The sequence below is a fragment of the Callionymus lyra genome, chromosome 9 (genome assembly GCF_982586985.1).
Source record: "Callionymus lyra chromosome 9, fCalLyr1.hap1.1, whole genome shotgun sequence".
Lineage (NCBI taxonomy): Eukaryota > Metazoa > Chordata > Actinopteri > Syngnathiformes > Callionymidae > Callionymus > Callionymus lyra.
The window spans coordinates 2,283,801-2,310,104 of NC_141826.1; the positions used below are offsets into that span (position 1 = coordinate 2,283,801).

A 26,304-nucleotide genomic window follows, 5' to 3' on the forward strand; every position below is an offset into this window, starting at 1 on the left:
TCTTTTAACCTTTGATTTCTCGTTTGATCCGAGAAACTCCAGACAAACAAACCTGAAAAGCATTAAGACATTGCATTCCTCTGTGAAATGTATTTGATAAAGAAATCTTGCGATCAATCAATGAAACAACTTATTCAGTAATGTTTTTACTGAGAGGTAAATAAGTTGACAAAAACAAAAAAAGTGCAGAGTCCGCCATTTAGTGGAAAATAATGACACTGCTTCATGAAGCTTCATCAGACCATCACTACCACTTTTGTGAACCCTCGCAAACCCTACTGTTGGCCTCTGATGACGGAAACAACCTTATATGGGAAACCACCTGAGACAAACGTACCTGGACTGCCTAGTGAAAACACATGTAAGTAAGTAAGTAAGTAATATTTATTTATATAGCGCTTTTCGAGACCAGGGTCACAAAGCGCTTTAACAATCAAAACAATACTCAAAACAGTACATACTTCAAAGATCAAGACAACACCCTTTAAATGCGGGTTTAATTCCCTTTTCTGAATCATGAAAGTTGATTTGGATGTCATCTGTCTTCAAATGAGGCAGTTTATTGAGGTTCATCTTTAGTGATTTTCTAGACTATTATAGTAGTGCCTGATGAGGACATTCTTCCTCAGATAAAGAGGGAAATAAAGGAAAACTTAGCTGGAGTAATGTAGGAAAGATAAAATACAGATAATCTTTTTCAAAATAAGCAGTTTTGTTATCGGCATACTGATACCACCCAAAAACAATCAATGTGTGCCAACCTCTAGATAAAGTTTTTGTTTTTGCGTTGGAAGATCAGCCCCCCACGACCTGCACACTCCTGTTAACACTGACAGAGACTGGAACACGTGGAATGACGTTTTTATTGGGCGATTAGTTATTTTCAGACAACAAGACTCCCCCAACATTAAAAGCAAACAACAATGTACAAAACAGCACACTTTTTTGCCATCAACAGAAATTTAATAAGGTTGTGAGATTACATGAACAGAAATCTGTATGGACGCAAGTTATGGTGATGTCATGAGCTCGAAGCCAAAGTAAGCACCATCGTCAAGGAGTCGGGGGGAAAAAAGGCAGATTTCAGAGGATGTGAGCGAAAAATAAAACCAGAGGATCGTTATCACAGTTTTCAGACAGTTTTTATCAAGTTAAAACAAAAAAGAAGCACTAATTCATCATGCAGTTGACTTAAGTAAACCTTCAGACACACAGACAAAATATACTTCAATAAGTAGAACATCTTTGTCCAACGCCACAAAGCCAGTCATTTGTTTATACTCTTTGTATGTGAGATCCCTATCAAAAATAATATGCAGATTTGTATTTTTCTTAATATATCTAAAGTGCAAGTATTTTTTTTTATTCAATGCTTTCTGTAAGTATAAAATACAAAGGAAAAAACAGCAACATTTTCCCCCTTTTAAATGTTTTTTTTCTGAAAAGAGGAGCATCATATATAACAAACCATATATATAGATATATATGTGTGTATATACATATATATATATACATATATATGTATTCTTATATATAAATATATATACACGCACACACTCACACACACACCACAGATAAAATATTTTTAAAGTTACAACATATTTTCTGATGTGGGATGATAAAGGGCGTCAGACGGTGTCATGGGATATGTTCATTGTGTATCAACCCCACCCCTGAAAGTTGCACTCCTACACACAACAGTGGCCTATACACTCGGCAAACGTGGTTGTGTGGTGCTCCCAGTTCCCAAAATCTAAATGGACACTGAACTTAAACCTGGAAGTCCAGTCCGACTTAGACAATTTAGCAGAAGTGTCAATTAAAAAGTGGAAGTTTGGATGGTGCATATAGCGTTGTCATGACAGCTGTAGCCATCATAGCAATCAGATTATTTGAACAACATGCAAGTCACGACTGCTGCACCGTCATTGGTTGAACTTCAAATTGACACTTAAGGAAATAACACACCATAAAGAAGGGACTGGGATTGCTACCATGGCTACTGAATTTCACTAACAAAAATAGAATTTCCGTAATCTCTTACAGCCTGCACATTACACAGAGGGCAGCTTAACCTGCAGGCCTGATGGATTTCTTCACACATGTGTTTTATCTGTTCTCTCACACATGGGTTAACGACCAAGTATGTTAATCTTTGCCCATGTACTCTCTATTTGTTTATCATCAAACTTGTAAATATATATATATAACATTCTCTTCCTCTGTACCTTCTCAATAAGATCTGATCAACAGATCAGTCCATGTAGCACCAGTTGCTAATACTCTGTGATGGATCACAACATTTAATTGGCTGGCTACTTAGCCTTTAAATGGAAATATTGTTTCCCACATAGACGTGCTTTTCGTGTCAAAATAAGCAGCAAAAACTAACATGCATACCACCGAACTGACGTCAGTGAAGTGATTGTTCCAGTTGTTGCGGAGAGTACTAGAAGCCTTAGCAACTGAATGCTAATGAAAAAGTGCAGCATCACAAGTGAGTCCGTGCTGAACTCAAGATGAACTCAAGTTGACCTCGTTGTGCTTTGCTGGGCACAAAGGTGGCTTGTCGAGAGTTTGGGTGAAGAGCATAAGGGCCGGCCAAGGTCAGAGGATATTTAAGGCTACTCCGGCTTAGTGCCAGGCTTTTTCAGGCCTTTCACCGACACCGAAGAGACGACTACACCTTCTTGCAGAGGCAGGTAATCAGGACTTTTACAAATGACATATGACAACTACTCTCATTCTGAAGGGGGTCATTTGTCAAGGGCCTGACCATGTGACTTGCATCTTGAAGGAGCACACACAGTTATACAGGCAGTCCCAAAAATTGAATAACAATTTTTATGTAAAGTGCAAATTCATAACAGAGTTACCTCAAGACACTTTACAGTTTTAACAACAAACAATGTTGTGTGCAGTTTAAATTGCATTATTTCATCACTGATCAAATGTGATGACTGTGACCGAAAAAGGCGTTATGTGTACTAAAGTACGCCCATACTCAATTTTATATGTAATAAACAAATTCCATTTTTCCTTTTTAATTTGTAGAATAAAACATTTCATGTTCAAAATAAATCATATTAAGTCTCGTAAAATTGTGAAGTAGAGTATAGATTATGTTTAAATTTTTTAGTTTGTAGAGAAGGGTCTAGAATTCTGCAGAGGCTTGCTGCTCACTGTGTAATCTAAAAGAGGCCTCAGAAAGGGTACGAGACCCTAAGGTGCCACAGCAGAGGCCAACATGGAAACAGTCAGGGGTTGTTAGCCGTGTGGAAAGAGGGAGGGGTGTCTTGACTTGGACTGACACACACAACATCCGCACTAGTCTACACTGAGAGACACAAAGCAGCCTACTGGTTCACAACATGACAAAAAATATACCTTACTACGCGTCTGACCTTTTTTTTTTTAACACGGACTAAGTGCCCGAGAAGAAAGACTTCACATTTCACTTATATAATGCAGATTCATTAACCTCTTTGTCTTCATGCTTCCGAATATCTATGGATCCCATAGCCTGTACATATTCCACCTATTAATGGTCTATACATGTGACAGAGTGCCGCCGATGGCTGGCACACAATATTGCACACTAATATGTCACGTCCTAGTCGATAGCTGTCTCCACTCTGTCTGGGAGGGAGGGGCCCCGACACATTTCAAACAACACAAAGTGAATAAAACAAAGAGCATCTGAATAACAGTAATGCAAAAGTGACGTATTTTGAGCGTCTAGGCCCCTCGAAGGAGCAGTCGAGGGGCTGTAGCACCATAAAGAGATAGACGCTGCCTCGGCCCTGCAGTGTTAGGCCTGTACATCCACCGTACTGCACTCCGGATTGCTGCATGGACGTCAGCTTCCTCATCTCATCCCATAGCCCCTTTCGTGGTGCACAAGCAACCTCTCAAGATGAATCTAAAGCTGATGCCACAAGTGGTGCATCATATGAATTTAATGGTGGGGAGGCTCAAGGGGCATTCTGAGTCCACCGCCGCCAACAGCTCATCTGGGGAGTTGCCAACCGTGTGCTTAAGGGGCACAAAATCAGCAGTTCATAATTCCGCCTTCATATCAGCACTCGTCAATGAAAACCCAAGGTCATGGACCTTCCATGTGAGTACACGTAAACGAGTGGAGTGTATAAGGCACGGATTGTAATGACGTCCTGGAGGACGTGTTAGCCTAGTTGCTTCGTTTGCACTGCCATTTGTTGGGGGTCTGTCGAATCGCGCCTGGCACTCCCGAAAAGTATGGTCCTTTACCTTTAGTATCCCACACCCAACCACTCTTAAAGGAAATGAAACAAATAGAGAAAACTTGAACCCACAGAAAACGTGGGCATCTTATAAGGAATTGTATACAGCTGATTCACAAAATCATAATTAGTACGTCTAGTTAGCACTTTTTTTCATTGAAGTTTCTATGGTGCAAGAGGGCTTATGTTGACTACAGTAGCTGGGGAGATCCCATTGAGGTACACAGCAAGGCCTGAATTTACTTTAATCAACCCGAAAAAACGTCACTTTTGAAGGACAATTTGGAAGAAAGCCTTGTGAAATTTTGAGCCTTATAAAGCCTCCATCTGCAATTTTACAGCTTTTTTTTTTTTTACATATACATGTATTGTTTTGGCTTGGAATAAACTATACAATATACAATATATTTGTGCTGATGTCAGATAATCGCTCTATGTTAGTACTTTGAAATGATAGACCTCTGTATTTAATCTGGATTAAGCATTAAATCGGCTTTTAAACTATTAAATATACTTTTTAAATAGCTCTGATGTGTGCAAATCTGTTGCTTGATAGAGATAGAAACACTATGTTCATTATCATTGAAATCAAGTAGGAAACAGTTTATATATTACAGTTCAGTCCTTGATAGCAGCGCTTACTGTTACACACGTGGAAAGTGGGGTGACATCCAGTAAAACGAACGAGGGGGCAGCAGGGGTGCTGCCGTGTGTGTGGTGGATGTTTGCGGGTGTTTCCCTTGGTATCGTTCTCTATTTTACAGTTTAAACTCGCATTTGTCTTCACTCAACTCCATACCAAAAAACAAGATCCACGTCAGTCATCGTCGCAGTCGTCTCCTCCGCCGTGCGGGCCCTCAGGTAGCAGTTCCGAGGCCCGCTTCTCTCTACTCCTCTCCTGGATCTTCCTCATCTCGTCCGCGTATTTACAGAAGGTGCTTCCGAATTTGGACCACACTTTGCACGGAACCGTGATGGAGTTCCGGTACGTGGGCTTCACCTCGCTGACCCGCATGAACACCCCGTACTTGTTGGAGCCCACGTCGAAGAAGAAGCGCTTGTTGTCGACCGTCAGTGAGGTCCCCTCCGGGAGCTCCGCCGGCTCCTCGTCCACCCCGTAGTCGTCGATGAGTTTGGCCAACGCGTCGCGGAACTCGATGAGACCCTGAGCCGGCAACGCGATGGTCTGGCCTTGTGCGCTTCCCAGTCCGGGCCCACGATTAACGGTCTGCCGGATCCTCAGGAACCGCCCCCTCTGGTTCTCCTTCAGATCCATGTAGTACTTGCGGTTCTCCCGCACCAGGAATTCGCTCTTGAGCGCCCGCCGCGGCTCATCCTGCACCAGGTCCGGGTTGCTGGGGCCCAGCTGGGCGTAATGTTCGATAAAGTCCCCGAGGTAGTCGCGGAACTCCACCGCCACCGACATGGAGAGAGTGAGGCGGCTCTTGTTTCCTCCAGCCCCGACCTCGGCTATCTTTAGGAAGCGGCCTTTGACGTTCTGCTTCACGTCCAGGTAGAAGCGCTTGTTCTGGATGTCAACGCGTTTGGAGGCGAGCTCCTCGGTGTCGTGCTGGAGCCGGGACATGGCGCCCATGGCGCCGGGGGGCAGCGAGCCGGGGCCCGCGGTGGGCCCTCCGTGGTCACTGCCACTGTCTCTGTCCGCCATGATGCTGCCTCCCTGCTTTATCTTCCAGCTTCTCCCTCTGCCTGCTGCAGCCTCACTGCCAGTCACACCGCTCCGACTGCTCTCGCGAGAACTCGCTGGCATCCTCTCAGTGTTGCTGTGCTGGACGGAAAGTTGCGTTCAAGACAGCATAGGATTTTTTTGCAACGATCCAGCCGGTGGTTAACGCGATTATAATGCGAAGCTGCGTGTTGCAGCAGACACTTGGCCTCTCTAACCCCCTGCCGTGTGATCCACCAACACTTAAGTCATCGCACTGAAGAATCCACCTCAAACCTGAACACAGTGGTCATGGTGCTTCAGCACCGTGGACAGCGACATTGGGGGGGAGTGGTGTCGGTTTTCTGAATGAACAATATCAGCGGATGACGGGGGTCGTCAAGGACCAATCATCATTAACCCGCCGTTATCCTGGCGACAATAAGAACATGATATTGACAATGATTCTTTAAAGTTGGCTTTCCTGTCCCGTTTATGGTAAGAACGTGTGTGAACGCAAAATGTACTTAAATATATCAACAATAAGTCAAGTAAGTATTAAGTTCATGTTTCTGTGTCATTGTTAATATTAACCGTTCACTCTGAGTCAGTTCATACATGGAGAATTGCTCGTCTTACGGGAAATTATCATCTAACAAATCATTAAAAAATGTATTTATTAAACAAAATGAATATAATGAACCTTTTGACCTTAACTCGATTTTTATACTGTACGTTTTGTATTTTCCAATATAAATACAATCATGACATTATCATAATGTATGCCCATCCTGCTCTTTTACATACAAACTCCTAATTCTTAAATATTCTGTCTATTACAAATATACATCATCCTTCAAGAGACAAGGTGGTAAGCAGGCAAGTTCCCTATCAATTTTTTTTTTTTACTTTGGGCAGTAGCTTGTTCTTACGCAGTTAAAAGAGATGAGGTTGCTGGGGCATAAGCAAACCGGTCCCAAAATTAATCATCTCTAGAAACTTGGTTCTCCTCTGAGGTAAGTGTCATGTAGGAGCATCTGCTTACCAGCAAAAAAAAAGTGCTTGATTCCTTCTTGAAAAAACGTTTAGTTTGCTCCTCTTTGAGCTTGTCGATAGTGATGGATTGATGAGGCTTCATGGAGCAATTTAAAAATGATGTGATGTTTCATTAGAGCAGTTGTTCAAAACAAAGGAAAATAGCGCAGAGACTGCCATCTAGTGGCCTCTGACAATAATGACACTGCTTCAAGAAGCTTCATCAGACCATCACTAGTCGTCGATATTCTCTCCTGGCCTTTCCTCTTCCTCCTGGTTACATCCTCTCACAGATCAACTCTGTCCGGCTGTATTCAGGAATGAAACACAAGTGACAACAGCGAAGCGTGGCTTGCCAAACAGTGAGCCCACAGAAGTCTGTTTAGTTTAGTCTCAGATGTCATCTCTCAGAGATCTGCCCATTGATTATGTAAATGTAACCACATATGCAAGTGCGAAGAACCTCAGTTGTCTTCACACAACCACATACCTCTGGTTTTATAGCTTTCCAGCCTAGCCCTCCCATTGTGTTAACCAAACAGATGCAACATGCTCATACATGGTTTAACACGTTTTCTTTTACATGCAGCACTGGCCTCTCACTTGCCTGCAGGGCCTGTATTGGTCCCCCAACTGACAACTTTTACTTTAATTGTTATTGAATGTTTTGATTCTATATCAAACATGTCCATTCCATGCATTGTCAAATATGGATGCCTTAAAAATACGAGTGTGCTTCAATAATGTAAAACAGTCATTGCCAAAGTCTGTTTTGGTTCCTAATCAAGTTTGTGTCATCAGTGGATCACTGAACACACAAAGACTAAATTAAGTTTTACCTCTGCCAAGGAGGTAACAGGATAATCATTTATCTTTAGATTTATTTTTGTTATGCATATATTTGTATGTATATATTTATGTCCATGTTTGTGTGTTAAATTCCTCTTTATTTGACAATAACATTGAGATTACACCTAGAATTGTGCCATTTTATTTATATTTTTGTCATGTGATTGATTCGTCACATGACAAAGGCTTAGCTCATGGAGCCTGAGCAAATCCATGAATGCTACTGCCACCTGCTTATTGCTATCATTTCAAATGCAGAAAGAAAACAGTGTAGAATTATAGAGAAATATATTTTTTACATATAATCATCTTAAAATTAGCAGATTTATGTAGATCTGCACTGCCTGAGTGCTTTTCTGGTTAACATACTATTTTTAATTGTCTAGAACCATTCACCAACTGATGACAGAACCTTCATGTGGGGATGTATTGAGAGATTTAAAAACACTTGATACTTTCCTGTCACGAGACTGCTTCACATGACTTGATCTGCACCCTGCTGCAGTGCAGATACCATTACAAAAACAGCCCCTCTGAGAATCCCACCCTCTGAACGGAGGGTCAACAGCTTTCATTCGTCAATCCTCTGTACGAACGAAGGACGAGCAGTAACTTAAAGTCATGTCACATCACGCAGGTGGCTGAAGCCGAACTGAGGTTGACCTGTCCAACCTTTACTGCAGCCATCTCACCATGGTCATCGTGCATGTGGTGTATGAAGACCGAGCACTAAACCTGTCAAGGCTTGATAGTATGGTCAGTGTCATGACCCTGTTGATGGTGACGCTGGTGGATAAAACATCACCCATGACACCTCTAGCACATCCCCTATATGATATTCTATATCTTCAGCTGGACAATGAGCTCTCTGACCTCTACAGAGGGTCTTCTGATGGACGGAGGAGGAACTCCTATGAATGGCTTGATTGATGGATTCAGAGGTGGAAGCACAAACTGGTGTGTGCGTGTGTGTTTTAGTGACCACCAGCCTATTGTATGGTGCTCTTCTCTCATTGGCCGAGAGCTGCTCAATGAAAAAAATGGTTTTATTAGCTGTAGCTATGCAGGATTGGCAAAGTTTGAGGAGGTGGAGTGGGGGGCGTGTGTGTGACTGACGCTTCCACGTGTTGCCACATATTGTAAAGTGGGTGTGAAGGGAGGAAGGGTGTGTTGGGGCGCGCGCTCTCCTCTATATCAGACGAAATCCATTGAGAGAATTTCGCAGCGTTAGTCATCTTATCAGCCCTCTGCAGTGTGTGTAGTAGTCGCCCGTAGCCTTCCTCGCACCCTTTGCTCCACAGTGGGTGCCGTGTTCGACTGCGCCGCGTGTCCGCGACGCGCGCTCTCGACGCCCATTGCACCCACCCGCAGAGGTACCGGCATGCTCACGAGCCGGTGGTGTCGGTCTGCCGGAGAGTGTCCGGGTCATTAGGGCGTTTTGCGAGGCAGGTGATGTTTGCGCACGTCAGCCGCACGCGTGTGGCGTGGGGCGCGGGGGACGCGGCTGGAAGGCGCGCGCTCCTGTTGCACCGCCTCGCTGGATAACCGCTGCTAGCTCGTCCTGCTCGTCCCGGGATTCCATCTCTCGGAACCACATCCCGTCCACGGATTCCGCGAACCTAGCCAGTGGATCAAGGATCAGACCTTGCGTGTGCGCGGAGTGCGTTTTCTAGTGATTCCCCCGGTGCGCGCGAGGATTTTTTTTTCCCTCAGCCATCAGCTGAAGAGAAGGAGAGAGAGGATTCTAGAGGAGGCTAATTTACGAGTCTTGTTTTGTCTTTCAGGAAAAGGAGAGCTTAGAGGGGGAGGGTGGCTCTGGTGAAGGAGAATGCAGCAGTCACATTTTTAAGAATGCAGAAGCGGACCGTTTCCGGTTCCTAGGCTGGTGTCTCCCCGCATCCGAGGCCAGCAGCCGTATGGGGAAAGCAGCGGCAGACACAGATGGCATGGACACTTCCACAAGGTCTGCCGCTCTGCCCTGCCTGCTCTCTCTCCTCCAGCTCGCTCCGCCGCCCAGCAGCACTGCAGCACAGCACAGGCTGACGGCATGAGGCTTGATCCAGTGCACTTCTCCATGCTGGTCATCGGGGTCTCCTTCGCCTGTTACGCCCCGAGTCTCAACTCCCTCCAGGACCAGGCCTACCGATCCGCCGTGGTCATCGAGGGCGAGGTGCGCTCCTCCCCGGAGAACGTCTCCTCCCGGGAGCCCTACAGTGTGAATGTCAAAGTGCTGGACGTGTGGCCCGTCAACAGCGGCGGCCTAGAGAGGGAGCAGCTCGTCACTGTCGGGGACTTCGGCTCGGAGGCCCCGTGCACCACGGTGGAGAAGGACCACAGATACATCTTTTTCATGGACCCCACAGCTGAGCCCCTAGTGTTCAAGGCTTCTTACGCCCCCGTGGACGCCAGCGAACCGGAGCTGAAGAAAGATGTGGAGCGAGTGTTGTGCGAGGACTGCGGTAAGTTTGAGCTTCATACTCTCACACCGCACTATAAGGGAGCTGCCATGGTGATGTAAGGAGTCTGCGCGTGCACGTGGATGCTCCATACATTCAGCCCGATTGCCACTCAAATCCTCTAACCGGGTCACTCATTATCTAATGAGAGGCACATCAGCAAGTCTTTCTGCCACAGATCGAGCTCCTGCTAGATCTGCATCATCACAGGCTGCATGTGCAGAAGATGTGTGTCAGAGAGAGAGGGTGGGGGGGTCGTGCATGTGATGGGAGTCAAGGACAGCAACCTTGTCTTGAGGTAACCTCATTTCCAAATATATATTGTTGCCTCCGGCCAACTTCAGACGTCAAATCAGATTCAGGGAAAAGGCAAAGATGTGAGAGGAACTCTGGAGCGACTGCAGTTACTGATCGAGTGTTTCAACCTGTTGAAAATGTCCTTTCGCTTCGTCTGTGTTCAAGTGTTGTTTCGCTTGGCAGTCTCGTCCATGTTTCCTTGCTCAAATCCAACCAAGTCAACTTGTTTGTGAAGTTTGTTTAACCAAATAGTTCATGGTTTCCCACCTTAGTTGAGTATGAAGCAGATCGATTCTTGGTGAAATGAAGAGTATTTTTGTTAGACACCACTATTCCATAACCTCTGCAGGATTATTAGAAGTCTCGTAGGAGAGCAGAAGGTTAGGAGTAGGAGACAGAAACAAAAACTACTCTAGCAACTTACATGATGTTTTTGATTATCCTCCCTTCTTGTCTGACTCCTCATTTTCTCCTTGAATCATTTATTAAAGTTATTGAAAAGCCCACATTTGTGACTTTCACCCTAACCTCTTGATTCAAAGATAAATGATCGATACATATATATTCCTCTAATTCAGTTTCTAGTTAATTTACCCATTGTGAAATTGAAGATTGATCTTCAGATTGTTTCTTATGGAGACTATAACTCTTCACTGAGTGTAATTTCCTTATTATATTTTAGTGTTTTTATTGGATATCTTTTAACAATTGAAGGACAATAGCAATTGAAATGAATAATTCAGATATTTTGAAATCACAGCTGGTCCAGGTAAATCATCATACCTAATGTTTCATGAGAGTTCAGTTCAGTTGAAGTTACCACGTCACGTTCTATTTTTACCTCTCTGTCCTCCTGAAATTATCAAGTCATTTATTTATGACTGTTGTAATCAGGCTTGGGTCTGAAACACAACTTCCAGGCAGGGGCGAGCTAAGGAGAGGACACTGAATCCCAGGCAACATGCAAACACACATGTGGTAAAAAGCCACAGAAGCAGAGAGGAACACAAGCTAATTAAACACTCAAGTGGGAGGTGACACTGAACTCCATGGCAACCGTTAGCCTCTCTGTGTCCACGGCATCATTTCATCAACACCAAGGTTTATTAGTCCGTCGCTGCCGGTCACTGACCAGGCCACATGCCTTTGTGGTTTTATAGACATTACCTTGGTGAGTAGACGTACACTCCAAACCCGACCAACCACAACGCTGGCTTGAACCTGGCTAACACCAATTTAGCTAAGCTTTTTTTTTTACAGACACCACCTTTAGAGAATAATGCTTCAAAAACCTTTACTCACATGTTTAAAATGTTGAAGTCTTCCTCTCCAAGATGCATTAAGTCCCTCAACAAATGCAATGTGTGCATTAAAAGCCACTTTTGAAAGCCACTATCTCTGAAGCTGGATCGAAAGACGAAGCTACTTGCAATATGATTCACCATTAAAACACTATTTAACATATTTCAAAGGCTTATCCGTCCCTACTAGCTAGACAGGTAACAATACACGTCCCACGGGCTAGCACCATCTGCTGGACACCAAAGCGCTCAACATATATGTCCACTCTCACAAATGGTGAGACAAAAAGTTGATTAAAATGACTGCAACAAGTGGACTTTCTGATGAGATGTTAAACTGGTAGGAGTCCCTTGGGCAGACCTAGGTCACACTGGCTGTATCTCAGTTGTTTCAAGAACAACCTTGTAACCCAAACACTGGAGTCTGTTCCTGGAGAAGAGACAATAGCCTTCTGAATGACTTCATCTCAGATGAACAACAAATTGACAACTCACGTTCACCTTTGAACTTCTTGTGTAATCATTCAATGCCAAGGTCATAAATGTCACAAATACCAGAGAAGGACTGTGTAGTCAAACTACAGTTTTGATCCTTAAAGATCAAGATATGAAGTGGTTTACATTGAAGAGTGTCGCTTGTTAAAATAATGTGTTGATTTAAGTGTCTCTTAAACTGATATTGCACTCCTATTGTACAAATCCGTATGTTTCTGTTTTTACAAAACACTCATTTAAATATTTACATTAGAAAATAGTGCTAAAGTCCCACCCATTAAAACACCCTTTTTCGGAGTGTCATCAATCCCAGAAGTCTCCACCTCAAAGGGACTCTTTATAAGCAAAGCGGGATGTGATTACAGCTGGCTGGAGGATCGAAGACCATTATTACGCCATAAAGGGCTTCACTCTTGTAACCTCTCGTTCACAGAGATTTCAGATGGAGGCGAATTTTTTAAAGTAATAACTTCAAAACATCATCATGATGAAGGACTTACTGCATCTTGGTTAGGAAGACTTCAACATTTGAAAAGTTTGAGTAAGTCAGAAGAGTTGGATTTGGACAGTAGTTGCCATTAAAGAGAGGCTTAAAATTCTCACATATGACATAATCACTTAAGATTGTCAAGACGTCCACCAAGACTTCATTGTCTTACACTTTGTAAGCCAGATGAAGGCTCTTGTCATGTCAATTTCCGGTTTTTATCTTTTCTTAAGTTTAAAAAGTCTCTCAGTAATTCATATTAAAAACAGTGTCTCTGACTCACTGCTGTAAAGTAGTTTAGTTGTCACATGACAGGTACAGACATGACAGGTCGTCCAGACAAAGCTATGTAGTAAGCAACATCTTTGAATGAATAGCTAGAGAGTTCTACTGAGTCTTGGTTAAACATAAGTACTTCAGCTAACACTTCCAAAAACATGTTCAGAAGGTTAATGCTTTAAGAAACTTTTCTGTGACATCTGTTTGTCAATAACCATTTATAAGGTTATCAAACATCAAAAGAGCAACCTTGCATCAGAAGTTAAAAAAATGCAAATACCTATTTTAGAAGGTGGGAAATAAAGTTACTGGTTTTATTAATACTCTGTGCCTGTAAAGATTGACATTTAAAAGCAACCTGCAGCAGTGCAGAGGGAGAGGTGTTTTAAAGAATGACACAGTTAATCTTGTTTGCACAGTAAAAGACAGCAGAGTCATGTGGATTCAAGTGTTAGACTCAACAAATACATGCGGTATTCTAGGCCACAACACAACACAAGGAGACCTTGTTCTTAATCTACAGTCCTCTCCTGACTTCTCTATAAAATGGACAAATCTGTCCTACTTTACATCCCAGACAGTCAAAGACTGATCCAGGCCTTGTCTGATCATTGCTGCTGGCGTTCCTTTGAGGTGTGTTGACAGGCTTCTCCCTAAAATACATTCTTTTACACCCGAACATGACAAGGCTGAATATGAGCTTCAAATCTTAAGAGCCAACCACCAAATAGAACATCACTCCAGCTCCAGTAGATCTTCTAATAATAGCAAGTTTCATCCACCGTCAGTACGGAAAGTCAGACAGAGAAAGTAGTAGGAAGTAGAAGTATTATAGGATAGTTTGAAGTGATTATTGGATGTTATTTTGACATCCCAAAAATGCCGAAAACTACATGTCAAATCAAAATTAGATAGTGTTTCCCATTAATTCAATTCAATTCAATTTTATTTAAAGTGTCTTATCATTAAAAAGTTATCTCAAGTACCAAGTCAAGTTTTAATATTACCGTTAAACCTCATGACTGAAGCCGGTAGTTGGTTCCACAGCAGAAGGGCTTGAAAACTGAAGGCTGGCTCCAAATCTACACCTAGAGATTTGTGGTAAAACTAATAGATCCGAGTTTAAGGATTGTAACATCCTATAAGGTTGATATCATTGGATTAGATCTGTGATGTATGTTGGTGCTACACCATGTAAAGTTTTGTAGGTTAAAATAAGGATTTTAATCAATTGACAAATTCCCTCGTCTTTGTGAGGAGAGTATAAATTCTGTCAAGGGATCGTTGTTCTTTGATGTCCTCATTACTGTCGCAGCTATGATCTGTGAGCATCACACATACTGGTCCTACACAACAGTTAAAAGTGGCTCTTGCATGTTCACATTTTACTCTATTTGTATTGCTGGAATGTCAGTATGATAGGTGTTCAAAATAATCATAGGTTCAATTGTATGTGAATTGTTCGATTTAACTCTTGGGCAGATGTAACCCTAATTCACTTGACCAATTAGTTTATGGGATTTTAAGCATTTTTACTGCATGTGTGTGCCTGAATGACTCAAAATGTCAGTGTATTTAAATATACCCTTCATGAAAAGTTGGTAATAGGACAAGTGAGAGACGATTTGTATTGTGTGGTGTTTTGAAGTTCCATTTGAATATAGTAAAGTTTAAAACGAATTAAAATGTATATTTACATTACAAGTCCTGTGAAACTAGCTCCTTGGCAGAGGTATAAAGTGTCAAAACAAAAATCAAGCAGCAGTGAAGAGCTAGTCTGAGTGACTCGAGAGGGAGTTAGGTGAAGAGTGGATGCCGTGACATAATTATGGGGCCCTGGATTTAGTACAAGGAGATAATGTGGGTCACCATGACAACCATTGGACACTTTGTTCAAGATAATCATCTGAGCAACGACAGACACTTTTAAATGCAAGGCTCATACTCACAGGGTCAGTTTATTGTAAGAACCAATTCGCCGGACCTTGAACGGCATCATCAGCAAACCAACCATTCCTCCATTACAACTGGAGGGTGACATTCTGAATGAAGGCTTCACCTATTGAAATAGAAAATCTGAAAATGTGATGCTAAAATTTGGAGCGATACAACTTAGGAAGGAACCCACGTCTTTACAGAGCCAACCTGCTAAAAAGCTATATCTGGTCTGCATTATTTAGTATAAACATTTTTGAGTTCACTGTATGCTAGCTAGGTACTTATCCAAGACAAGCTAAATAGTTAATCCTGAAAGGCCTGCTTTGACATAAAATTCACCGTCTCAATAATGATTCAAACATCAGAGATTACTAGTGTTTTCAGGTACTTGGAGTTGTGAGTGTGTGAATTGTCCAAGCGCTGCTGCCCCAACCCGATCTGAAGCTGTTGCCATAGAGACAGAGTCTGCTGCTTCACAGGCACAGTGGTACGATTTTAAGAGCTTTTAAATGTATGAATCTAGCTTGGACTTTTGACAGGACACGTTTTGCTTTTGTTTCTATATCTAGACACATAAAATGTGCTGCGATATATATATATTTAACAATGTTGAACAATTAATGTTGGGAAATATATATATATATATACAGTACTGTGCAGTTTTAAGGCATGTTTTAGGCAGGTGTGAAAAAATGCTGTAAACTAAGAATCAAATCAATATTTGTTGTTACTACCCTTTGCCTTCAAACCAGCATACATTCTCAAGTCAGGGGTTTGGTAGGATTCTAGTGATGTGTATGATCAACCAATGATACCAAACAGATGCTAATGATCATCAATTTCACAAGTAGGTTAAAACACAATCATTAAGTAAAAAAGATACAGCTTAAAACTGGGTGAGGAACAGGCAAACTCTGCTACCAAGCTGAGGTTGTGGAAGACAGTTTCATGTCACAGGTCATAGACCATGGCAAGACTGAGCACAGCAACAAAACACAAGGTAGTTCTACTGCATTAGCAAGGTTTCTCTCAGACAAAGATTTCAAAGCAGACTGGGGTTTCAAGATGTGCTGTTCAAGCTCTTTTCAAGAAGTACAAAGAAAAAAGAAATGGGCAACGTTGAGGTTCATAGATGCAGTGGTCGACCAAGGAAACTTAGTGCAGCAGATGAAAGACACATCATGATTTATTCCCCTTCGAAAACGATAGATATCCAGCCATGCCATCACCTCAGAACTGGCAGAAACCAGTTGGACCCAGGTACACCCATCTACTGTCCGGAGAAGTCTGGCTAGAACTGATCTTCGTGGAAGAGTTGCAGCCAAAAAGCCGTTCCTCCGACATGGAAACAAGGCCAAGCGACTCAACTATGCACGAAAGCATAGGAACTGGGGTGCAGAAAAATGGCAGCAGGTGCTCTGGACTGATGAATATAAATTTGAAATATTTGGCTGTAGCATAGGCAGTTTGTTTGCTGAAGGGCTGGAGAGGGGTACAATAGTGAGTGTCTACAGGCAACAGTGAGACACGGTGGAGGTTCCTTGCTAGTTTTGGGCTGCATTTCTGCAAATGGAGTTGTAGATTTGGTCAGGATTATTGGTATTCTCAATGCTGAGAAATACAGGCTGATACTTGTCCATCATGCAATACCTTCAGGGAGGTGTATGTTTGCCCAATATTTTTTCTGCAGCAGGACAACGACCCCAAGCATACAGCCAATGTCATTAAGAAATATCTTCAGCGTAAAGAAGAAGTCCTGGAAGTGATGGTATAGATAGATAGATAGATAGATAGATAGATAGATAGATAGATAGATAGATAGATAGATAGATAGATAGATAGATAGATAGATAGATAGATAGATAGATAGATAGATAGATAGATAGATAGATAGATAGATAGATAGATAGATAGATAGATAGATAGATAGATAGATAGATAGATAGATAGATAGATAGATAGATAGATAGATAGATAGATAGATAGATAGATAGATAGATAGATAGATAGATAGATAGATAGATAGATAGATAGATAGATAGATAGATAGATAGATAGATAGATAGATAGATAGATAGATAGATAGATAGATAGATAGATAGATAGATAGATAGATAGATAGATAGATAGATAGATAGATAGATAGATAGATAGATAGATAGATAGATAGATAGATAGATAGATAGATAGATAGATAGATAGATAGATAGATAGATAGATAGATAGATAGATAGATAGATAGATAGATAGATAGATAGATAGATAGATAGATAGATAGATAGATAGATAGATAGATAGATAGATAGATAGATAGATAGATAGATAGATAGATAGATAGATAGATAGATAGATAGATAGATAGATAGATAGATAGATAGATAGATAGATAGATAGATAGATAGATAGATAGATAGATAGATAGATAGATAGATAGATAGATAGATAGATAGATAGATAGATAGATAGATAGATAGATAGATAGATAGATAGATAGATAGATAGATAGATAGATAGATAGATAGATAGATAGATAGATAGATAGATAGATAGATAGATAGATAGATAGATAGATAGATAGATAGATAGATAGATAGATAGATAGATAGATAGATAGATAGATAGATAGATAGATAGATAGATAGATAGATAGATAGATAGATAGATAGATAGATAGATAGATAGATAGATAGATAGATAGATAGATAGATAGATAGATAGATAGATAGATAGATAGATAGATAGATAGATAGATAGATAGATAGATAGATAGATAGATAGATAGATAGATAGATAGATAGATAGATAGATAGATAGATAGATAGATAGATAGATAGATAGATAGATAGATAGATAGATAGATAGATAGATAGATAGATAGATAGATAGATAGATAGATAGATAGATAGATAGATAGATAGATAGATAGATAGATAGATAGATAGATAGATAGATAGATAGATAGATAGATAGATAGATAGATAGATAGATAGATAGATAGATAGATAGATAGATAGATAGATAGATAGATAGATAGATAGATAGATAGATAGATAGATAGATAGATAGATAGATAGATAGATAGATAGATAGATAGATAGATAGATAGATAGATAGATAGATAGATAGATAGATAGATAGATAGATAGATAGATAGATAGATAGATAGATAGATAGATAGATAGATAGATAGATAGATAGATAGATAGATAGATAGATAGATAGATAGATAGATAGATAGATAGATAGATAGATAGATAGATAGATAGATAGATAGATAGATAGATAGATAGATAGATAGATAGATAGATAGATAGATAGATAGATAGATAGATAGATAGATAGATAGATAGATAGATAGATAGATAGATAGATAGATAGATAGATAGATAGATAGATAGATAGATAGATAGATAGATAGATAGATAGATAGATAGATAGATAGATAGATAGATAGATAGATAGATAGATAGATAGATAGATAGATAGATAGATAGATAGATAGATAGATAGATAGATAGATAGATAGATAGATAGATAGATAGATAGATAGATAGATAGATAGATAGATAGATAGATAGATAGATGGCCCCCACAGAGCCCTGATCTCAACATCATCGAGTCTGTCTTGGATTACATGAAGAGACAGAAGGATTTGAGAAAGCCTACATCTGCAGAAGATCTGGGGTTAGTTCTCCAAGATGTTTGGAATAACCTACCAGCCGAGTTCCTTCAATAACTGTGCAAGTGTACCTAGAAGAATTGATGCTGTTTTGAAATATTGATTTGATTTACATTTATCTTCTGTTCACTCAATGCATTTTGTTAATTGATGAAAATAACACTTCCATTTTTGAAAGCATTCTAAGTTTACAGCATTTTTTCACACCTGCCTAAAACTTTTGCACAGTAATGTATGTATGTATATATATATATATATATATACACTGTATATATACATTTTTTTTTCAATGTTGACACATTAGTTTAGGACAATGAGGTCAAATGTAGTCATTTTTATTTTATGTTGACACCCAGAGAAATATCCAGCAGGAGGATTTGTGGGAGAACATGCAGCAGTGTGTTCTAGCTAAGACTTCCATCAGTGTGCGCAGCAGCTGGAGGGCAGAACTACTCAGGTATTGATCTTTAAATCCTAGAATTAGGAGATTTTTGCTCTGGAAGAAACATCAAAGCAATCCTTCGACTGGCAAATGCATCCAAGGCCGCACCCTCCATCGCGTAGCAGAAGATGTTCTAACATTTGCAACACACTAACAGGAAAGAAGTGTCATCACACATGTGTTCATGCCTCTCACCCTCATTCATCACTCTTTCTTTTTTATTTTCTGTTTTGGCCCTTGTCTGAACATTATACCTCCGAAGCACACACACAGTCTCACGCAGATACACACCCACACACACGCTGCTGTGCCGCAGATGCCCCAGTGTGCTGTCATTAGCACGGAGATCTGGGCTGCTATAAATTATGTATACTGACTAACAGAAGGCTGAGGAGTTCTTCTCTCCACTGCCTATGTCTGTGTGTGTTGTGCTAGTAAGTTAAACATGATGACTGTATGGTCCACTTGATCACATGTCTCACAGGTGCTCTTGTGATCAACCGCACTGGTCATCCTGTTGGCTCATCACCCACTCGGGCCTCGGTCATGTGGCGTGTGAGATTTTGTACGTGTGTGTACTTTCTTGTGAATTATGTATCAGCACTCATCTTTCCGGCAGTCAGCCTTAGTAGAAAATCCGACACATGCCCCTTAAAGGGAAAGGCCGACTGTCACATGGCTCACTTTGTGAATGAGAGAGATGTTGTAATAGGACACAATATTTAGATTAAAACCTTTGAAATAAATGTGCTTTTTTTCTACAATATTCTCTGTTATGATCACAATCATGTCTCTTGATATTATTTTTAACAATACTATTCACTACACCACTTTGACTATGCGACCTGACGGCATGATGGCAATTGGAAGAATTTGTTAACCAACCCATCAAACTTCATTTATTTAGCTTGAAAAAAAAACTTTTGTCTAGTACATATACAGTACATGAATAAGAGGTGAGAGTAAGTTTCACATACTGTATATCTTTGAGCAAACTATACAAATTCAAAGTTCTTGTAGGTGGCTAGGAATAACTGGGAGGGCCGTACTTGACCCCCAGGCCTTGACTTTAACATGTGATGTAGACTGCAGTCGATTTCTGTATTTAATCAAATGACACTGCATGGTGTTGTACATCCTGGTGTTTCTTCTGTTGCATGTGTTATCCTGGTTTAACCAAACGCAATTCAGTAAATGGCAAAACATGTCCAGGTGTCTAGTTGTTGCGTGCTATCGTCTTCTTGATTCTGTGCGGTGTTTGTACTACAGGAGAGTGGTTGGCTACAGCACGAGGTACCTCAACACTTGAGTTGAACCATCCGAGATAGTTGATGTAAGTAAGTAAGTAATTTGTATTTATATAGTGCTTTTCCAGACCAGGGTCACAAAGCGCTTAAACAATCAAAACAATATTCAATAAAGTATATACTTTAAAGGGCAAGATAACACTGAGAACAACACAGGAGTTCCAGAAAATCAAGGAAAAGCCTGAACAAATAGAAACATCTTAAGATGTTTCTTAAAGGAGTCAGTAGACTCCATCAACCGCAAAGAGAGAGGAAGATCGTTCCAAAGCTTAGGAGCAACAGCCTGGAAGGATTTCTCTCCTCTGGTCCTGAACCGTGTGCGTGGAACCATCAGTAGATTCTGATCCACAGACCTCAGAGCCCGAGCTGGGGTGTAAGGCTGGATAAGATCAGTGATGTAAGGAGGAGCCTGACCATGAATGCCATCTTCTGTTGGTTTCATAGGTGAGTGAGGAAGTTACTGAGGCTAAAAGAGGACAGCATCTGAAGAGTCTCAGTTTTATAGTTAGACTCTCAAATAGCCTTGGAGTCGACTAAAAGTCAAAAGATCCCCTTTATTCTTTCAATATCCCGTTTATTAACAAAAAACATTTTAACCTTTAAGTCAAAGATTTTAGTCATTGAAAATATAAACACTTTTTTTTTGTTTACATTTGTCAACAATATTGCATTATATATTTTGATAATGTTATCACCACATTACCAGCACTTAGGTTATGTCTTGTTTCTTTTTATTTATACGATAAACTCTTTTAATTATTCATGCATTTAAAACTCAGATCTGCATTTTTGGTATAAAGTATTAAAAGGGCCTGTGAAACGAGATATACAATACAATTCATATTTGTTGTACACCTGGCAATAATGGTGGTTATTAACTAATAAGAACTACAGTGTTTTCAATTGGTATTGGCTATAACATGGGCCACATAATTTGAATTTGGCCTTGACTTTGGAACATGTGTGATATATATTTATTTTATTATTGATTGGTTCACAGAAGAAATATGTGCATTAAAAATCATATTTACCAAACCACAACCTTCAATCATGTGCGTCCCTCTTCTTGCACAAACACTGTCCAACTCGTTGATATAAATATTCCTCACGTAAAGAGTCTTCACACTACTGCTTTGTTCTGGATGAGGCTATATTTAGCGCAGCAGCGCTAACATTACCACTCTTTGTTGTGACTATCTTTGATGGTGACAGCTTGAGTATCTTCATCTGTCTTCCAGGTGTCTGAGCGCCTCTTTATCTCCACTCAAACAAGGAAACTGAATTTGATTTGACAAACCACTTTGAGAATAACTCTTTGATCAGTACAAATCTTTCTGATGAGGAGTAGACTGGAGGGGGATTAATCAATGGTTCAAAAGTGACAACTGGACTGTGAGTTCTAAGAAGCAGCACCTTGCTGGACAGGGAGGTGTCCTCAGCACACTAATGGGTTTCTACCAATCTCACCAGGCCAATCACCCTGATGGGTTTCAGTCCATGCATTGTTTCAAACCCCTCCACGTTGTTCTCTGCTCCTCCCCCTAACAGGATATACAGGTATACTGGCTCCTAAACACCAGCTCATTTTGAATTGAAGAAGCTGCTTGGATGAGCTGCGGAACGTCTTCCTAGAAACTCTACACGGACTGGTTCACTTACTTTTGAACATCTTGGAGAATTCTTTCTTTTCTTAAGAAGACCTCAATGTCTCTGTTGTACAGTTTATCTATGAGCTTCAGGTCCATGGAAAAGTATGTTTCTATATCAGCAACCAAATCTATCAGTTGACCTCTTTCAGCAATAGTGTATATTTGGATCTTTTTTTGTCGATAACATAGTGCTCATCCAATCACAGGACACAACACATACATTTCAGTTCACTGTAAGTGATGCTCATCCAATCACAGGACACAACACGTACATTTCAATTCACTGTAAGTGGTGCTTATCTAATCACAGGACACGTACTTGTCCGTTTATGTAAGGCCCGCTGCCTACTCTACTGATTACTGATCCGAGAGCTGATTGGCTAGTGCATTGGCCTGTATCTATTCACTTAAAGTGCACAAAAACCAGTAATCTTAACTTTATATCCTATCCAAGTTAGCTGAAATATGATAGGATAAATATCAGTGACATCACTAGCTAGCTGAAACATTATTTAGAAAATAATTATTGCATCATATTTAACACCAGAAACAATGGATATTGTATGATACAACTTACATTTACTTTTCTGTTCCCGTTTAGACCAACATAAAATCACTGTCCACTGCAATTTACCAACTGTGCATGCTAAAGTGTATGTTTCATAATTTCCACGGAGAGCCCCTCTTTGAACCTGACTTTAACTTTCCTTCAGTGCTTCATCTCTGATGTATACTATACCATATGTACACTGAACACAGCTGTTGCGATGTGGCGGATATCTTCTGATGACCAGGGTCACCATCTCAGGCTTTGTAGCACTCAAGACGATTGCTATTGATTTCTAGAGACATGATTGCCAACGGCTACGTGAAATGTCAGACATATCATACAAGCCTATTCATAAATCAAAATGAAGGAACATTTAAATGTAATACCGGAAAATCTGTATGTAACTTTGCCGGAATGCTGTTCAGAGGCTCTCGCCTGGTCAGCATGAGCAAGCGTGTGAAGATTTTATTATGAATAATAAAGCAGTTCCAGACTGTCTACCTGGATATTACAGTCTACAGTAAAAGTCTGAAACAGAGACACATTGAGAGCCAGACGTCTTATGAACAACTGAAAACTAGAATAACATTTTTTACATGAATATAAATATAAAGATGAATATTCAAATAATGTCTACCATCATGTGTGTTCAACAAGATTGCAACTATATAACTACAGATAATTGCATCATTTCTAATGAACACATACAAAAATCTGGATTTAAAAAAAAGAAAAAATTAATTGGATTTTGCAGGTTCTGTACCAAATTTAGTAAAAATATACAACTTGACTTCATAAAGGACAGCAATTAAAACAAATCACAACCTTGGTTTGAGATGCAGATGGTTGTTTTATTGTTGAGACATCAGGCATATGCAATGTCTCAACAGAGGGCCATGATCTTTCTTGATCAGATTTCTTACATGCTACAGACTGTAATAAATGTAATACATATGTTAAATGCCAAAAACAATAAGTGGTCAAAGGGAAAAACTCTGGAGCTCTTTCCCCTGTTTTCTTTAAAAAGTGTTCCATGTTTTCTTGGCAAAATCAAAAAGAGAGGCAAGGAATCTAATCATACCCATAAAACTGCCAGCAAACCCTACTTTTGACAAACCTGCCCTAGAGTCCTTCAAAATTAGAAGTTTGAGTAATGAAGCTATTGAAGCTTCATGAAGCAGTGTCATGTTGATAAGAGGTCAGTAGCTGGCACTAGAACAGTTGTTTAAACAAAGGAAAACATGCAGAGACTGCCATCTAGTGAAAGACCATCACTAGTAGTTAGTTTAGCAGTGCCAAACTGCAAGGTTAGCTCTAGACAAAAAGGCAAGCAAGAGCAAGAAAAATGTTGTGGATAAGTAGAGAAAAGAGAATTTCCTTCTTAAAACTTTCATTTTTCAATTTTAATAGCGATGTGTAGAAGCCAATAGCACAGAAACGGAAAGATAAATAACCAGCCACTGTTCCCAGAGGAGCGTTTGAGGAATCAAACCTTTCATTATCTTTACCTTGTCTTCCGAAGCTGCTGTCGGGCATTTTGTTTGGCCTTTCAAAGGGTCAATGGGATATTTGTCTCAGGCTCCTATGGAGGACAGATGTGATCAATGCCTCAATCCTCTTATCAGGAGAACTGTTAGCTGCCTCCGAAGCCGGCACTTGATGGTGCGTGTGCATGTTGGGGTGGTGGGTGAGATGAGAGGTGAAAAATGGAAGGGTGAGAGGTGAAGAGATGGAGGAGGGATCGGCAAGTGGCTGGATGTATAGGCACAGGAGAAGGGAAGAGAGGAGGGGGGAGACAGAGGGAATAAAAAAAGATAAATGGTAGACAGTTGGAAAGCAGAATGACTCTCACACGACTCGCAGCCTTGAGAAAGAAAAAGAGGAGGAGAAAAGAGAGACACAGAGAATAGCTTTTCTCCACCGTTCAGCCTGCAAGCCCTTCATTAACTATTCATTACTAACTCTGCACATCCTCACTATCCATCTATCTATCCATCCGTCCATCTATCACATCGATGCTGTGATATCTATAAATACACATCAATTTATCCTACTTTGTCTCTTCAGCTCCACACTTGTTTGTCTTTCCTTCCTGTCTCTGATACGCTGCACTGTTTCTGGAGCAGTGTGTGTCTGTTGAAGCTGGTGTGTGTTTATACTCCAGCAGTTGTGCAGCCAACAGCAACGATGAAAGACAAGGTCAAGTCAGTTGGTGCGAGTGTTGGTTCACACATGCACACAACATTTTGGCAAATATCGTTCACAACATAGAGACACTTCAGCCTGCGCCGGCTAGTGAGGGCTATCATATACCACCAAACACGCACTCTCTCCATCGCATTTTCTCCTGCCTTTCATCCTTTCTCTCACTATCTCCTGCACCCTCCCTGGTTTCCATGGTGACAGCTGTGCGCTGCAGAAATCACACTGATGGGAGAATGAGATAGAAGAAGCTTCTCCCTTTATATATACATGAAACTACACACAACTCCGCTGTGGTTACACACAACAGCTCATGCATCTACGTAGACTTTATGAATGTACTCCACTTCCTCCCTCGCCTGGCTGTCAGCTGACTCACATATCCTAGCACATGTGTGGCGGCGAGTGCACACCAGGATGTGTGTGAACACACCTAACTGGCTCAGGGGTTCATCTCACTCTGTTATTGGATCATGTTTGGCAAGATGACTTTTTGTTAGAGCTATCATTGCTGGACAGAGATCGGAGAGTCAGCTGACCTTGAGCAAAGGACCTCTGGAGCTTTGGTCATGTGTGATTGGCTGTTGGTGCTGTCCAGTCACACGCCATTTGAGTCCACCCGAGGCTCCCCACCCCCATGTGCGCTGACAGAGGAGTTCTCCAATCATTGTTATAGCTTAAGTCAGCAATTTTAATCACACGTGCGTTAACCTTTATACACACAATCAATGACATCAATTCTGCCAGTGCAGATCACATTCCGGCTGCTTCCCTCCTCACACACGAACATGAGGGTTCACACATTCACAGTGTCGTCACTGTACAGATTGCAGAAGCAAAATTAGACTGGAGATGGCTGAAGGTGTGTGGGATGTGTGAATATACTCCAATTGTGTTGAATCTTTTCATATAACAACTTATGTCCATGCATGATAGCACCTCCAAACACACAGTTTCATTCACATCTCATGGTGACAAACTCACTCTTCTTTTGAAATGGTACATTTTCATTTTTTTTATAATTTCTATGTATACATTTTTTAAAGTCTTGTAACATGTAACACCCTGCCATTTTGTTTTTGATATTCTAGTACTAATCAAAATGTCCCATCATTTGTTACAACGAATATGAATCACATCAAAGTTGTGTATCGGCTAGAAGAAAGGATCTCCTCACTAACACAACTACAACTAGAGCGATCCATGTGAACATAGTTTGCCTACTGCACCAAAGAAACCAGATAGAGGATCAGAAGTGAAAAAAAATGGGTTAAATCCCAAAAGGAAGTGTTTAAATCAATCCAACACAGTCACGGATGGAAAAAAATAAAGTTCATACCATGAAGGTTAATTCTCCCTGTTTTATGATCTACAGTCCCCAATGTTTAGTCCGGGTGATGGGGAAAGGATTTT

General features: G+C 40.7%; 2 protein-coding genes across 3 annotated transcripts in view; one reads left to right on the top strand and one right to left on the bottom strand.

Moving 5' to 3' along the window:
* Positions 1 to 845: 845 nt before the first annotated feature.
* On the bottom strand, positions 846 to 6,043 carry LOC148071459 (transcriptional activator protein Pur-alpha-like). The gene has a single exon (XM_087798913.1). It carries the CDS (start codon positions 6,028 to 6,030, stop codon positions 5,080 to 5,082), a length of 951 nt encoding a protein of 316 aa, XP_087655039.1. The 5' UTR covers positions 6,031 to 6,043; the 3' UTR covers positions 846 to 5,079.
* Positions 6,044 to 9,357: 3,314 nt separating this feature from the next.
* The window catches only part of nrg2b (neuregulin 2b), a 41,223-nt gene continuing 24,276 nt past the window's right edge, over positions 9,358 to 26,304 (top strand). Inside the window, exon 1 of one of the 2 annotated variants that reach the window (XM_087798595.1) lies at positions 9,358 to 10,268. In XM_087798595.1, the coding sequence (XP_087654721.1) occupies positions 9,857 to 10,268 (412 nt within the window). In that variant the 5' untranslated portion in view covers positions 9,358 to 9,856. The remainder of the gene's footprint in view (positions 10,269 to 26,304) is intronic. The other variant, XM_087798596.1, reaches the window with a different exon arrangement.